This window comes from Girardinichthys multiradiatus, chromosome 5, assembly GCF_021462225.1.
Source record: "Girardinichthys multiradiatus isolate DD_20200921_A chromosome 5, DD_fGirMul_XY1, whole genome shotgun sequence".
Lineage (NCBI taxonomy): Eukaryota > Metazoa > Chordata > Actinopteri > Cyprinodontiformes > Goodeidae > Girardinichthys > Girardinichthys multiradiatus.
Window position 1 is genome coordinate 51,965,360 of NC_061798.1, and position 16,185 is coordinate 51,981,544.

Here is a 16,185-nt window from a genome sequence, read left to right on the forward strand (position 1 = left end):
GAAAACAGTAAAGGTGGACTCATCAGAAAACAATACATGTTTCACATTGTCCACAGCCCAAGATTTGCGCTCCTTGCACCATTGAAACCAACGTTTGGCATTGGCATGAGTGACCAAAGGTTTGGCTATAGCAGCCCGGCCGTGTATATTGACCCTGTGGAGCTCCTGATGGACAGTTCTGGTGGAAACAGGAGAGTTGAGGTGCACATTTAATTCTGCCGTGATTTGGGCAGCCGTGGTTTTATGTTTTTTGGATACAATCCGGGTTAGCACCAGAACATCCCTTTCAGACAGCTTCCTCTTGCGTCCACAGTTAATCCTGTTGGATGTGGTTGGTCCTTCTTGGTGGTATGCTGACATTACCCTGGATACCGTGGCTCTTGATACATCACAAAGACTTGCTGTCTTGGTCACAGATGCGCCAGCAAGACGTGCACCAACAATTTGTCCTCTTTTGAACTCTGGTATGTCACCCATAATGTTGTGTGCATTTCAATATTTTGAGCAAAACTGTGCTCTTACCCTGCTAATTGAACCTTCACACTCTGCTCTTACTGGTGCAATGTGCAATCAATGAAGACTGGCTACCAGGCTGGTCCAATTTAGCCATGAAACCTCCCACACTAAAATGACAGGTGTTTCAGTTTCATTGTCCAACCCCTGTATATTTGCTGTTTTTATAGATGTGTACATGGTTCCGGACCTTAGGAGTTCTTATGGGTCCATCAGTGCAGATAAACTGTTGGACCATAATAAACAATAAAAACCCGGTGAGTTAAGTAAACAGAACTGTGCGTTTATCACATTCATCTATGTTGTCAGTTTGGAGACTTATTTAGTTCTTCTCTTTAGTCTCAGAGTCCCTACACCTGGCCTGACTCTGTGTCTACTTGTGACATCTTTCTGAAGAGGGGAATCGTCCGAGCTTCTGCTGGCAACAACTTAATGCTCACCTTCTACAGATGATCCACATGACCCTGTCTTTCAGTGTTTAACCCTTTCTCTCTCCTAGACATGGCTACTGACTGAGCTTCTACTGTAACTAACTCTATGTTCTCTCTTTCAGACTCTAACCTTGAAAACTGGATCAGAGTTTATCTGTTCTTTCTTTCTAGATGAAACGACTAAAGGAGCTACATCCATTAACATTTACTTTTCCTTCCCATAGAAAGTACTCCTGGATCAGTGCTTCTTTGTTCTCTTTGTGTCTCTGCTCTGTTCTCTCAAACCTCCAGTCGGTCGTGGCAGATGGCCGCTCACACTGAGCCTGGTTCTGGTTCTGCTGGAGGTTTCTTCCTGTTAAAAGGGAGTTTTTCCTCTCCACTGTCGCTACATGCATGCTCAGTATGAGGGATTGCTGCAAAGTCAACACCAGTGACTGTCCACTGTCTCTACATGCTCATCCAGGAGGAGTGAATGCTGCAAGTCACTGACTGGATGCAATCTGCTGGGTTTCCTTTGATAGAAAAACTTTTTATCCAATTTGAATAAATAACTGAATCTGACTGAACTGTTCAATGATTACGATTAATTAGAATGAATGAACCTGACTGTTGTGAAGAACCTTGAGACGACATGTGTTGTGAATTGGTGCTATAGAAATAAACTGAATTGAATTGAATTGGTCTTCTGCACTTCAGATGAGTAGAACCAAATTAGGAGCTCCTCTCCTAAGATCTGTTGGTGTTTCTCTTGTTTTCTCTTGGGATCTAAAGAGCTTCCTAAAAACGGGTCCATAATTCCTGTTTTCTGATCTTTGAGCCACGTTTATTCCCACTTCAGCCTTCTGACTGTTTGATTGTGCTATAAATCCACAGATCATCACAGGTCTGTTCCTGGATTGTTGAAAGAAGTTGCTCCTGGTGGACGTTTGATCCTTTTCTTCATCCAGGCAGATTTCTTGGAGGTGAACTGGAAAGAAGCCCACACTTGGACTGGATCAGGATGTTTGGCTTCACACACAAGTCATGGTAGCTCTCAGCTTTTCTTCTCCAGATGTACTAACCAATCAGAAGGAGAATTCATAAAAGAAAATCACTTGGCTCCAGTCTTCTGCTGGTCATCCTGCAGAGTGTCAGCCTGTACTTGATAGTTTTCTTGGACAGAAGAAGCTTCTTTTCTCTCCAAATGTCTTCTCCTTACTATGTGCAGATGCACTCACACCACCCTGCTGCCAATGCTGAGCACGCTGTGCTCAGGTGGTACTATGGTTCAGTTATGGAGCTTGTCGGACCCATGTGGACATCCTGAACCTTTTCTGCAGCTAAACATCTTATCCTAGAGTTCTTGATGATCCAAAAAACTTCTTCCAGCTGCAATGTTCTCAGCAGCAGTTTTCTGCATTTGATGCTGTTTTAATGCAAACTGTTGAGAGGGCAGTTTTTAGAGGGAACCATTACTTACAGGAACACAATGATTTCTGCAGATCTGGCTGGTATAGCAAACAGGCTGCTTGTTAGACTGACTGAGCTGGACCTTCTCACAGCTTCACCTGATGTTCTGATGTGACTGTACTGGAATGAACCTAGAGGATCAGTTTGTGCTCAGTAGATGAATGAGTCTGCATCTATTCAGTAACCTGAAACAATGTGAACCTTCAGTCACAGCTGTTATCATTTTACCCTCCAGTCCACTTGGTGGCGGTGTTGCTCCAACACTGTTCAACTCAGAAGAAGAGAGTTGACAGTCCAAAGTCTGAGCAACCAGTCTAAGATCTCAGAGGCAGATCCCAGGGGGACTTCTTGGTAACCAGACCCAGCATCATGAACAGGCTGAAGGTGATCTCCAGGCACCTGTTTCCCGGCGGCTCCTCGGAGCCGCTCCGGGTCTTACGGAGCTCTGAGTGCGGCTCCTCGGTGCCGAGCTCCGGGGAGGAGGTGGTGGTGGTCCACGGACGGAGGACCGCGATCGGAAAGGCCAAAAGAGGAAGCTTCAAGGTAGCTACGGTCTGAAAAAACAATTAGACCCGAGTAAAACCGAATTTTAACGAGTTAAGCCGATGCTCCAATGGTGTCTGTCCCACAGTGGGCCCCGCCCCCCGATGTTTGAGGCCCCGCCCTCTGAGTGGATGTTAGCTGTTTAGTAGATTTTAGGTAAATTTCATGATTTGAAGGTTTGTTGGTGGGAACCAGGAAAGCTGGTGGGGTTTACCTTTAGGTGACTTGATTCTTGACCTGGGTCACCGTTCCCAAAGAACTGTTGGGTCGGATCAGAGCTCCGGGTTGTGGAGGTGGAGAAGAAGCTGGGCTGAAAGCCGAAGCTCTGGGTTCACTGCTCCATCTACATTAAAACCCTCACCTTCAAGACAGTCCTGCTGGGAGGAGACGCTGGGCAGACAAGGGACTACTTGCAGGAACTATATTTGCCTTCTGGCCTGGGAACTGTTTGAGGAGCTGGAAAGGACTGCTTAGGAGGGGTACGTCTGGTTGTCCATCCTGGATCGGCCATGTCCACAACCTGATCTCTGATAAATGGAAGGCACTGGATGGATGGTTTTTGGCTATTCCTTCTTCTCTCCTGGACATGTTTGGTTTTCCCAGATTTATTTAAATCTGACTGTCAAACACATTTTTATAAAAAAAGAAACATGAATCCTGCAGATCCTTTTAAGGTTGTCTTCGTCAGCCATTGACAGCTGGAGGTAATCACTAAACTAACAGGTTAAAGTTGACCCACTGGACTTACTGGGACTAATCCCAGTTAGCTGCTGGTTTACTTTGGAAACAGAATGGATTAAAAGTCAGTTTTTAATGTTTGGATAAGATTTAAAGAAAATGGTGTCTTTCAGTGGTCCAACTGTAACGATGACATCTTCATGTTTGAGGCACTAAAAGGGGTGGAGCTCCTTCTGATGCTTTTTCAGATTTTTAGTAGACATGAGGCTATGGTCCAGGCTGCAGTCTTGCAGGTTGCTGTTGTCCAGAATAGAAAAAGAGAACTACGGAGGCCCAGAGGGTCAATGCAGAATCAGCGGTCTGTATTTTCTGATGTTAACGAGCTGTTTGCCTGCAGGACACCACGCCTGACGAACTGCTGTGCGCCGTGATGACAGCTGTGCTGACAGATGTTGGACTGTCTCCTGATCAGCTGGGGGACATCTGTGTGGGTGAGCAGACTCCTCAAACATCTCCTAGTTTTGACGTCCTGCTACGAGTTTTTACCTTAGGTCAGCGATGTAGTACCCAGCCTGACCTGAGGTGGTGCTGTTGTCTCCTGAAAGTGATGAACATGGATTTCTGCCTGCAGGTAATGTGCTGCAGCCCGGAGCCGGAGCTCTGATGGTCCGAGTGGCTCACTTCCTCAGGTCAGGCTCAGTTTCTCTTTAAAAAGCTGTAACGTAAAAAGTCAGATCCGGATCAGGGCCCGGCCCTGAGTCCAGGGGCCCGGCCCCGAGCCCATGGGCCGTCCTGTGCGGAGGGAGCAGGTTGTCTCAAATTCAGAGCTTCTTACAGCCCTGTTCTGGTTTTAGTGGTTTTCCAGAGACGGTTCCTGTTTACACCGTGAATAGACAGTGCTCCTCCGGCCTGCAGGCGCTCCTCAACATTGCAGGTAACTCCTCCCCTGCTTCAGGTCTCCTCATCAGTAGGAGGCCATGCTGATTAAATATCATCAGTGATGTTCTGTGACCTCATTGTGCTGCAGTCTGCATAAACAAACACTGCTGCTCAAATGTTTTGGATCACAAGTTTTCTTGCTTTTCATGATATTAGACAGAATATGAAACGGCAAATAAATGAACATGAAGACATTGTCAGAGTTAGAAATAAAGATTTTATTAGAAAGAATGAATGCTTCCTTCAAACTTTGCTGTCATATAAAAACCTTTTCAGAGGTAACAACCTGCAGAGCTTCAGGTCGGAGATTCCTCCCCATGTTTCCTGGAGCATCTCCCACAGGACTGATCGGCTTGATGGAGCTTTTGAACCTACTGATCATACATGCAAAACTATCATGCTTCTGTTTTCATATTGCGATCTGAAGGTGGCGCTCACGCCTCATATGAATTTCCTGTGTCCCGGTTCATGCTGGTAGAACCGGTGACAGACAGACCGATTCTCAGTTTTGCTTCAGACTGACCCGGGTTGTTCTGTTTGCTCAGGAGCCATCAGGACTGGATCCATTGAGCTGGGCCTGGCCTGCGGGTGAGTTTCTAATGACGGTTGTCATGTTAGGTTGTTTTAACCAGGAGTTTCCATATTTAAAGTTCTGCTAAAACATTTTGACATTTTTTCATTTTAAATTGGATCTTTAGGCTCTTTGTCACAGAGACACACTTTGTTCCAATATCTTTATTTGAGTCTGGGAAAATCCAGAAGAAAACACGAGGTAATTCCCAAAGAGGTGAGAACCTGGTGTCCTGTATTTCAGAGTGGAGAGCATGTCGCTGAGATCCGTTGGGAATCCAGGAGATCTGAGCTCCAGTCTGTCGAATAACGAAAAGGCCCGGGACTGTCTGATCCCGATGGGGTGAGACGCTGCAGGTTCACGGCACAAACCAACTCATAAAGGAATCACGGTTTTCCAGTTTCAGTGACCAGAGAAAAACTCGTAGCAAGACAGTTCAAGGTGTTTCGCACGATGAAAACATAACATCACAGCCGCATCAGAATGAAGGAAAGTAAAGAACAGTTGAACCACAAACTGAAATTAAAGATGTTTAAGTAGACGAATCAAAGCAACTCTATAAACTAATGGGTTTTAACCTGGATCTAAAGAACTCAGGGATTCAGCTTCTCCGCAGGTTTGTTCCAGATTAGTGGAGCAGAAGTGAATGCTGCTTCTCTATGTTTGGTTCTGGTTCTGTGGATGCAGAGTAGACTGGAACCAGAAGACCTGAGCGGTCTGGAAGGTCGATACAACAGCAATAGATCTTCAATGTGTTTTGGTTCTAAGCCATTCAGTGACTTAGAAACTAACAGTATTTTAAAGTCTCCTCTCTGAGGTCCAGGGAGCCAGTGGAAGGACTGTAGAACCGGGCTGATGTTCTCTACTTTCTAGGTTCTAGTGAGGACCAGGCAGCAGCATCTGGATCAGCTGCAGCTGTCTGATGGACCTTTCAGGCAGACCTGTGGAGAACCTGTTGCAGTGATCAGTTCCACTAAAGATAAACGCATGGATGAGTTTCTCCAGATCCCGCTGGACATTAGTCCTTTAATCCTGGAGATGTTCTTCAGGTGATAGAAGGTCCTTCACCCAGATTTCAGGTTAGGGTTAGCTAGGAGCAGCATGTAGATACTGAATAGGAGGGTTCCCCAGGATAGAACCCTGGGGAACCCCGCATGTGATTTTTGTGAACTCTGATTTAAAGTTACCTGCTGACACAAAAAAAAGTCCCGGTCCTTCGGGTAAGACTCAAACCAGCCAAGTTCTGTACCAGAAAGTTTGACCCAGTTCTCCACTCGCTCCAGTAATATAACCAAGGTCAGCAGTGTTGAATGCTGCACTAAGGTCCAATAATACCAGCACCGTGGTTCTTCCACAGTCTGCATTTATACGGATGTCATTGAACACCTTGACAAGAGCAGTCTCTGTCCTGTGGTGAGCAGGAAGCCTGACTGGAAGACATCGAAGCGGTTGGTCGTTGTTAGGAAGTTGTTTAACTGTTGATACCGAGGTTCTTCAATAACCTGGCTGATAAATGGGAGATTTAAGACGGGCCTGAAATTCTGCAGAAACAACTTTTCAGATTATTCTGTCTCCCAGTGGTTTGACAGTTGCTGTTTTTAGGGCCTGGAGGAAAAGTCACTGGACACAGCATTGGTGCTGATGTCCAGACCACTAACCGTACAGTAACCTGTACTTCTATAGTCAGAGTTTACTGGTTCTGATGCTATTTAAGGCTCTGATGGAGATTTGGACTCATGAGTTCTTGTAGAGGTTCAGTCTGCATGCAGGACCTCTGAAGAACCAACCTGAGGAGAAGAGTTGATACTCCAAACTCCAAGGGTCATATTCCCACGCTTATGGTGTCAACTGGATGAATTTTCCATTTAACGTTTAATTTGATTTATTTTTCTGTCTTTATGGAATAAAATCTTTGAGGCTCCGACAGTTTAGATGTTTGTCTTTAATCAGAGGATGTTCTGGGTCCGGCCTCCCGCCGGGCCGGGTCCAGTCCCCTGTTTCATGTTCTAACTGGAACATGTTCTGTGCAGCATCACGTCGGAGAACGTCGCTGAGAGGTTCGAAGTCTCCAGAGAGAAGCAGGACGCCTTCGCTCTCAGTTCGCAACTCAAGTATTTCATTTTTGTTTTTTGTAGAAAAGTTTTTGAGTTTTATTCTGTAAAATCTTTAAGAATTTTTAAATCATAAATTGAGATTTTTCCTTTCTGTCACCTTTAAATACAATCTTTCCTTCCTCGGATTATTCCCAGTATTTCCCAGCTGGACCAGCATTAACCTGTTGTGTCCTTGCAGAGCAGCCCAGGCTCAGAACTCGGGTCGGTTCGACCAGGAGATCGTTCCTGTCACTGTCACAGTCGTGGATGACTCAGGAAGGGAACGCCAGCTGATGGTGAGGAAGGATGAGGGCATCCGATCAGGAACTACGCTGGAGGGACTCTCCAGACTGCGACCTGCCTTCAAACCCGACGGCAGTACCACAGCAGGTCAGAACCTGGTCCAATCCTCCAAACGGCCTCCCGTTAGCTGCTGCTGACTCCCATCTGTGTTCCAGGTAACTCCAGCCAGGTGAGTGACGGGGCGGCAGCCGTGCTGCTGGGCCGCAGGTCCGCTGTGGAGGCTCTGGGTCTGCCGGTGCTGGGAGTTCTGCGGGGCAGCGCCGTGGTGGGGGTCCCTCCGGACGTGATGGGGATCGGACCGGCATTAGCCATTCCTGCAGCTCTTCGGCAGGCAGGTGAGCTCTGGCCAAGGTTCTGCAGAATACCTGCTGGACTGTTTTCCTGCTGCATTTCAGACACTCAGAAATCAGCTGAGAGACGAACTGGAAACCAAAGAGGAACGTTGATGTCATCAATATAATAATCTGGATTATTTTCTGCTCATCTTTGCTTTCACTGGAAACATCTACAAGCCGGATTCATAACCAGCTTGGACTCACTGAACTGGATCTAGATGGTCTGGAGCCTAAAACATGTTCAGGGTCTTCCAAAGGTTTTCTCTCTGACCAGCCTACTGTGGTCCTTGGTCTTCATGATGCTGCTTGTTCTCTAATGTTCTCTGAAGAACCTCTGAGGCCAGAAACAGGACAGCTGGGCTCTGGTTACTGATTAGGTGAGTTCTGAGGCGGCAGGTGGTTCTGTCCCAGTAAAACTGGAAGATCTTTGGTCGGAACAGGACAACATTTCGAAAAGTTTAAGGGGTGTGAATACTTTTAGGAGATCCTGAACCTGTTTTAGGCTCCAGATCCTTGAATCCAAATCTGTTTTCCCATCATGATCTTCCTGGATCTGAATCCAGGATTTGATGGAGACCTTTTCCGACCTGTTGATGTTTTTCCTTCCTCAGGTCTCACTGTGGACGACGTCGATGTGTTTGAAATTAACGAGGCCTTCGCCAGCCAGGTTCGTCTGAACACCTGAGTGACAGAGAGTGTGTGTGTGTGTGTGTGTGTGTGTGTGTGTGTGTGTGTGTGTGTGGTGTGAGAACCTCTGGGGTTTGGCTCAGTAGGCTGCAGGAAAACCTTCTCCCTCATGTCTCCCTCAGGCTGTGTACTGTGTGGAGAAACTGGGAATCCCACTGGAGAAGGTGAATCCTAACGGGGGCGCCATCGCGCTGGGCCACCCTCTGGGTTGCACTGGAGCCCGGCAGGTGGTGACGCTGCTGAACGAGCTCCAGCGCAGAGGCAGGAGGTTCGTTTGGACCGCTGCAGCTCAGATTCTTACAGAAACTTGTCTGAATCCCGTTTTCACTTGCAGCTCTTTGCCCTAATCATTGTCTGCAGGGCATATGGAGTCGTGTCCATGTGCATCGGCACCGGGATGGGAGCTGCAGCTGTCTTTGAGTACCTTGGACCGTAGCAGCAGAGGGTGGATGGAGTTCTGGTCTCTGTGAGCAGCTGAAATGTTCTGGGAGACTCCGAGGTGGAGGAAGTTCAGGAAAGAGTTGAAATTTAAAAAATCAGGAATGCTTCTGTCTCTGAGGAAATGAGTTTAACTGATAATTGTAGTTTATTTTCTTGTAAATCCTGAAAACTTCCTGATTTATCTCCTGAACTTGATGAACTGATGGTCCCTAACAGCCATGTGGAACATTTTCCCATGAAGAGAAATTTCTTACATTAGTCTTTAGATGGAAGGAATCAGAATAAAGAATCAGCACCTAAACCAGAATATTCCTTCGTTGTTCGCTGAAATGATCCAGGCGGTCCCGTTTCAGCTTAAACTTGATGTTTGATCAAGATAGAAACGTTTCACACTGAAAGCAGCTCAGGAAGTCCCTCATGGATCTGTTCTGTAGGATCTCCAGGTTCTGGCCAGCAGAGTTCAGATCCTTTCACGGCTAAAACACAACAGCAGAACCAACATTGGGACCTGATGTATGAAGTGTCTGATCTGCTCAGTGATCTAACTGGGTTTCCCATTGAATGGACCAACGTGGACCCAGGTCTTCTGTTTGTTCTGACGCTTTTCCGTCCCAGATTTCCAGGCTCATTTGGGGCCATTTTTGACCTCCTTTCAGAGTTGATGTTTGCTCCAGAACCCGAGAAAAACCCCAGAACTGTTCAGAATCCTGCTTTGATCTCCAGAAACATGGCTTCATGTGATCCATGTAAACTGGAATGTGACATCATGCTGACTCTGTCCAGTTATCCAGAACCTCAGAGCGCCCATGCATCAGAACATATTTCAATTCAGTTTTATTTCTATAGCGCCAATTCACAACACATGTCGTCTCAAGGTTCTTCACAACAGTCAGGTTCATACATTCCTATTAATCGTAACCATTGAACAGTTCAGTCAGATTCAGTTATTTATTCAAATTGGATAAAAAGTTTTTCTATCTAAGGAAACCCAGCAGATTGCATCCAGTCAGTGACTTGCAGCATTCCCTCCTCCTGGATGAGCATGTAGAGACAGTGGACAGTCACTGGTGTTGACTTTGCAGCAATCCCTCATACTGAGCATGCATGTAGCGACAGTGGAGAGGAAAAACTCCCTTTTAACAGGAAGAAACCTCCAGCAGAACCAGAACCAGGCTCAGTGTGAGCGGCCATCTGCCACGACCCACTGGAGGTTTGAGAAAACAGAGCAGAGACACAAAGAGAACAAAGAAGCACTGATCCAGGAGTACTTTCTATGGGAAGGAAAAGTAAATGTTAATGGATGTAGCTCCTTTAGTCGTTTCATCTAGAAAGAAAGAACAGATAAACTCTGAGCCAGTTTTCAAGGTTAGAGTCTGAAAGAGAGAACATAGAGTTAGTCACAGTAGAAGCTCAGTCAGTAGCCATGTCTAGGAGAGAGAAAGGGTTAAACACTGAAAGACAGGCGCCATGTGGATCATAATCTGGAGATTATTTCTCTCAGGATAAAAAGTCAGTTATTGTAAATCAGAAATAATCCGTCTGCTTTGGGCTGCAGATCATCCATCACTGATGTTGATAACCTTCAAGTCTCATGAAGAATAAAACTCATCTTGGCTCCATAAATATGTCATCATCTCCTCTCAGAAATCTTACAGAGGAACTTGGGATAAAAAATAATATTTCCAAAACCAAGATGGAGCCCATCTCCCTCAGCAGTGGGGAGGTTTAGCTGCAGACTTTTTAAATGAAGGTTTAGGTTTGGATTAATTAATGAATCGGACCCGGCTGGACTCTTCTTCTTCTGCACATCTTTTATCTATAGTCAGAATGAAATTTGGACAAAGTCACATTAGATCTTCTGGGAAATGGACCAAACAGAACGTCTGGAAACAACCTTTTGCAAAAAAACCAAAAGCAGAATCCTAACTTCCTACGACTGCTTAGAACCCTGCAGGAGTTCCCTTGGACCGAACTGGGCCAGTTCTAAAGCCAATTTTACCTTCCAGTTATTTTGCTAAATGAATAAATAAACTCAGTTTAACTTGAAGTTTATCCGTTAAAATGCTGCTTCAGTCCGACTCATTAAACTCTGAACCACCAGGGGATATTTGAGCTCCTTCATAATAAAAGCTTCTCTGTTTAGAGGCTTTTATTGTGAAGTCGCTTAAATCTTTAGTTTTTTTAAAAGCTGAATTAATCTGTTGTTTAATCTGTTGGATTGTGAATCTGTGAACATTTAAGTTAATGTTCGTTTGTCTGATTTAACCCATTTTAATCTGTTTAAGAGGCATTTCTTTCATTTCTGCTGAATCTGAACCTGTTAATTAATTAAATCTGCAGCTGAAAACTTTCAATTCTGTGATAATAAAACTGAAAACTCGCTCTGAGTGTTTCTACCCACAGATTTCTGTCCGAACATTAAACTAAACCAATCAGTGGAAGTGGATCCAGAGCTGGATATTTCTGATTTCAGATCAACGTCTGGTTCTGTTTTTTTCCGAGCTCGGAACTGGTCCATCCTGCAGCTTCCTGGTTATTGACAGGCTCCACCTCCTCTGTGAGTGGGCGTGGCGTCTGAGTTTGGGGCACCTCCTCCACGTGGTGTTGCTCCTCTCAGCGGCCCGTTTCTGCTCCAGGATGCGGAACCGGGTGGGATGGGTCCAGGTTGAACAAGGAGGTACGGAGACAGGGGCACAGAGCAGTGGTTGGCATTGTAGGTCTAACCTTTAATCCAGACATAAATTAGTCCTTATCATTATAAAACAATAAGAAATCACAAAGCATACAAGCAATGGTTGGAGTTGACAGACCTCCAACTATTAAGTTGTTTGACACATTCAAAGGGCACATACATTTATACACGTAGTTCCACAATAAAGCATTAAAATTAGAAATGTTGCTCAAAACAAACATCTTGGAACCTTGAAGAGGATCTTAAATGCATCTTGAAAGGCTCCTTGCAGTTTCTTCATTAAAGCTTTACTGTAGCAACACCACAGGTGAGCTGGATAAAAGGAAGTGCTCGAATAATAATTTAAGTCTGCACATGTTAAATTTACATGCCAGAAGATCAGCTTGCAGCAATGTTACTTAACATCATCATCATGAAGATCCCTCCTTAGAATAAGACCTGAATATTTCACCTTAACTCGCCATGTCCAGAACTTGATTAGCTAAATGAGAAGATGGAAAATTCAGCTTCTGATCCTCTTTAGAATTATAGATGATGTCAAACTGGAGACCAAACCTGGACCAGAGCCTGAGCAGCTGCTGCAGGCCAGCAGCACCATACACCGGGTCTGAAAAGCTCTCAGTTCAACAGACAAATCATCAAGAAACAAGTGGAGACAGAACTCCTCGTCTTACTCCAGACAACACACTCGCCAGGGCAATTGGTCTATAATTATCAGAACCAGATGTCTTCCTGGTTTTCTTTTATGACTGGCACTAATAATGCAGATAACAGAATCGGGTCAAATGCCATGTTTTAGGAAACTCTTCGACTAGCGACCTTTAGGCTCGCTGATAAAAGGTCCGGGTCACATGCTTTATTTTCCAGCATTTTCTCAATAGTAGGACGTCTTGCATCAGGTTGAACAGTCATACCAGGGTTGTAACCATTATTGCCAACACTGAATGTCTCACTATTTACACAATTAAAAATCCTACAGTAATATTTCCTTCAGCAATATTTTTATCTCCAGCAGCCCCTTTACTGTGATGGATTGAAGTTCTCCCTGGAAGGAACACATCAGAAGTTAGACAAGCTGGAGGAAAACTCAACTAGAGGTTGTTTATGATCTAGAGTTAAAAAGAGCAAAGCAGTCATATTTCAGACCTTACTGGTTCCACCTGAACTATTATCAGACAAGTTGTACAATGAATTTCTATATGACTGCTGCCAGAAACCTGATCAACACCAGGAAAACGGATCATATCAGAACCAGTCCTTAACTCACCAAAGAATGAAGAACAGAACTTGACATCAAGATGTTAATCCCAAGGACATTCTGGTTAAAAATAGCTTAATTATAAAACTAAAACTAAAAACGTTTGTGTTGGTGTGTCACATCAAATCCCAATAAAACACTTGGGAATACTTCTGGAAGACCCTGGGATCCTCCAGGAGTTGGACAGGAATGTCTGAGTTTCCCTCCTGGAAGTGTTTCCTCCATGGACTGACCTTGAAACTACCTATAACCTTAGTGTATGAAGGAGTAAAAAGTATGATTGAATAGATGAAAATAGAACGAGAGTTCGCAGAAGTTTAGGTGATTATGGACTGAATAAAGGTGTATATTTGAATCTCATAGGCCAACCACGAGGAATTCCTGATGAATTCAAAGCGCAACATGAAGTCATAGCAGGATTTGAATCAATTTTACCTTGGATCACCATTAACAAAAATGTTGAGTGGATAAACTATGTTTATTATAATCAACAAAGAATGATAAATTTTACGGTTGAAGGGTTTATGGCTTTAGGTAACCAATTACATGAAACAAGTAGAATGGCATTGCAAACAGACAAGCTTTATTTGGATTTTAGCAGAAAAGGGGGGTGTTTGTCACATGTTTGGCAATCAATGTTGCACATACAGATCCTTCTCAAAATATTAGCATATTGTGATAAAGTTAATTATTTTCCATAATGTCATGATGAAAATTTAACATTCATATATTTTAGATTCATTGCACACTAACTGAAATATTTCAGGTCTTTTATTGTCTTAATACGGACGATTTTGGCATACAGCTCATGAAAACCCAAAATTCCTATCTCACAAAATTAGCATATCATTAAAAGGGTCTCTAAACGAGCTATGAACCTAATCATCTGAATCAACAAGTTAACTCTAAACACCTGCAAAAGATTCCTGAGGCCTTTAAAACTCCCAGCCTGGTTCATCACTCAAAACCCCAATCATGGGTAAGACTGCCGACCTGACTGCTGTCCAGAAGGCCACTATTGACACCCTCAAGCAAGAGGGTAAGACACAGAAAGACATTTCTGAACAAATAGGCTGTTCCCAGAGTGGTGTATCAAGGCACCTCAGTGGGAAGTCTGTGGGAAGGAAAAAGTGTGGCAGAAAACGCTGCACAACGAGAAGAGGTGACCGGACCCTGAGGAAGATTGTGGAGAAGGGCCGATTCCAGACCTTGGGGGACCTGCGGAAGCAGTGGACTGAGTCTGGAGTAGAAACATCCAGAGCTACCGTGCACAGGCGTGTGCAGGAAATGGGCTACAGGTGCCGCATTCCCCAGGTCAAGCCACTTTTGAACCAGAAACAGCGGCAGAAGCGCCTGACCTGGGCTACAGAGAAGCAGCACTGGACTGTTGCTCAGTGGTCCAAAGTACTTTTTTCGGATGAAAGCAAATTCTGCATGTCATTCAGAAATCAAGGTGCCAGAGTCTGGAGGAAGACTGGGGAGAAGGAAATGCCAAAATGCCAGAAGTCCAGTGTCAAGTACCCACAGTCAGCGATGGTCTGGGGTGCCGTGTCAGCTGCTGGTGTTGGTCCACTGTGTTTTATCAAGGGCAGGGTCAATGCAGCTAGCTATCAGGAGATTTTGGAGCACTTCATGCTTCCATCTGCTGAAAAGCTTTATGGAGATGAAGATTTCATTTTTCAGCACGACCTGGCACCTGCTCACAGTGCCAAAACCACTGGTAAATGGTTTACTGACCATGGTATCACTGTGCTCAATTGGCCTGCCAACTCTCCTGACCTGAACCCCATAGAGAATCTGTGGGATATTGTGAAGAGAACGTTGAGAGACTCAAGACCCAACACTCTGGATGAGCTAAAGGCCGCTATCGAAGCATCCTGGGTCTCCATAAGACCTCAGCAGTGCCACAGGCTGATTGCCTCCATGCCACGCCGCATTGAAGCAGTCATTTCTGCAAAAGGATTTCCAACCAAGTATTGAGTGCATAACTGTACATGATTATTTGAAGGTTGATGTTTTTTGTATTAAAAACACTTTTCTTTTATTGGTCGGATGAAATATGCTAATTTTGTGAGATAGGAATTTTGGGTTTTCATGAGCTGTATGCCAAAATCATCCGTATTAAGACAATAAAAGACCTGAAATATTTCAGTTAGTGTGCAATGAATCTAAAATATATGAATGTTAAATTTTCATCATGACATTATGGAAAATAATGAACTTTATCACAATATGCTAATATTTTGAGAAGGACCTGTATGCTCGGCTCAGGGTATCTGCAATATGAAGGAAGCTCCTCAGTAGCATTGTCTGTGATCTCATGGGGGCCTGGTGCAGATTTCAGCAAAATAAACCCCATTTACCTTCTAGTGGCCTTGCAGGGGTGGTACCTGCTTTTAGGGCCTGGACCTCTGGGCTCTGTCGGGCCTCTGCTTTGGGGGTGATATGTCCCGGGGTCTCGGGTCTCTGGGTCCATGGCTGGATCTGCACGGGCGTAGGCAGCTGCCGGCGGGCCCTGTGGGCTCGTTGCTGCAGCTCCCTGAGGCTTCTGCACTGTGGCTGCTGGGTGGTTCCCCTGGGATTCTCCCGTGCTCTTCTTTGGGGGGGTTTCAGTAGTCCCGGCGGTGGTTCTTCTGGGGTTCCTGTGCTCTTGGGGGCCTTTGGATGTCTGTGGCTCGGATCTCCTCCGTATCTGTCCCAGGTCCAGGGGGGCAGGTCTGTGACTCCTCACACTCACTATTGCATATTTTTATGGAGAAACCTTGTATAGACAAGCGCACTCACCCTGACACCAACTAGTGTTTAGATTCAGGTGTTAACAGATACACAAAGGTTCTATATTGACCCGTATTTACCCAAATACATCTAGCAATGATAAGTACCGTGCACTTTTCAGTAAAATAGCTGTTATTATAAACGTTTCTGCAGGTGAAGCAAGCAGGGTGTTATCTTGTATTCGCTTCATCATTCTTTCTCTCCCCCTTTCCTTTTTGCCCACCTCTCTCTCTTTCATGCTTCTTATTTTTTCCTTTTCATTTCTGTTTCTGTAACAATTGAAATAATCCCAAAGAAGTTTCTAATGAAGTTTCTTTCATAAATATCGAGCAGAGCTTTAAAGCGTCAGCTGTAATGCTCTGCTTGTGAAAGTAAATCTGTTTGGGTTTTTCTGAGCTACTCTGCCGGACAGGACACGGTTAAAAAAGACAAAAAATGTTCCAAGGACCCGTCTTGTGACCCGAGGAGACAGAACCT

General features: G+C 44.9%; 1 protein-coding gene across 1 annotated transcript; it reads left to right on the plus strand.

Annotated features, from left to right (window-relative positions):
- Positions 1–2,654: 2,654 nt before the first annotated feature.
- acaa1 (acetyl-CoA acyltransferase 1) lies at positions 2,655–9,290 on the plus strand. The gene is made up of 12 exons (XM_047364730.1): positions 2,655–2,936; positions 4,012–4,105; positions 4,246–4,303; positions 4,469–4,548; positions 5,099–5,141; positions 5,368–5,466; positions 7,155–7,235; positions 7,417–7,607; positions 7,676–7,855; positions 8,467–8,522; positions 8,665–8,810; positions 8,903–9,290. Exons 1-12 carry the CDS (start codon positions 2,763–2,765, stop codon positions 8,976–8,978), a joined length of 1,278 nt encoding a protein of 425 aa, XP_047220686.1. The 5' UTR covers positions 2,655–2,762; the 3' UTR covers positions 8,979–9,290.
- The last annotated feature ends 6,895 nt before the right edge of the window (positions 9,291–16,185 follow it).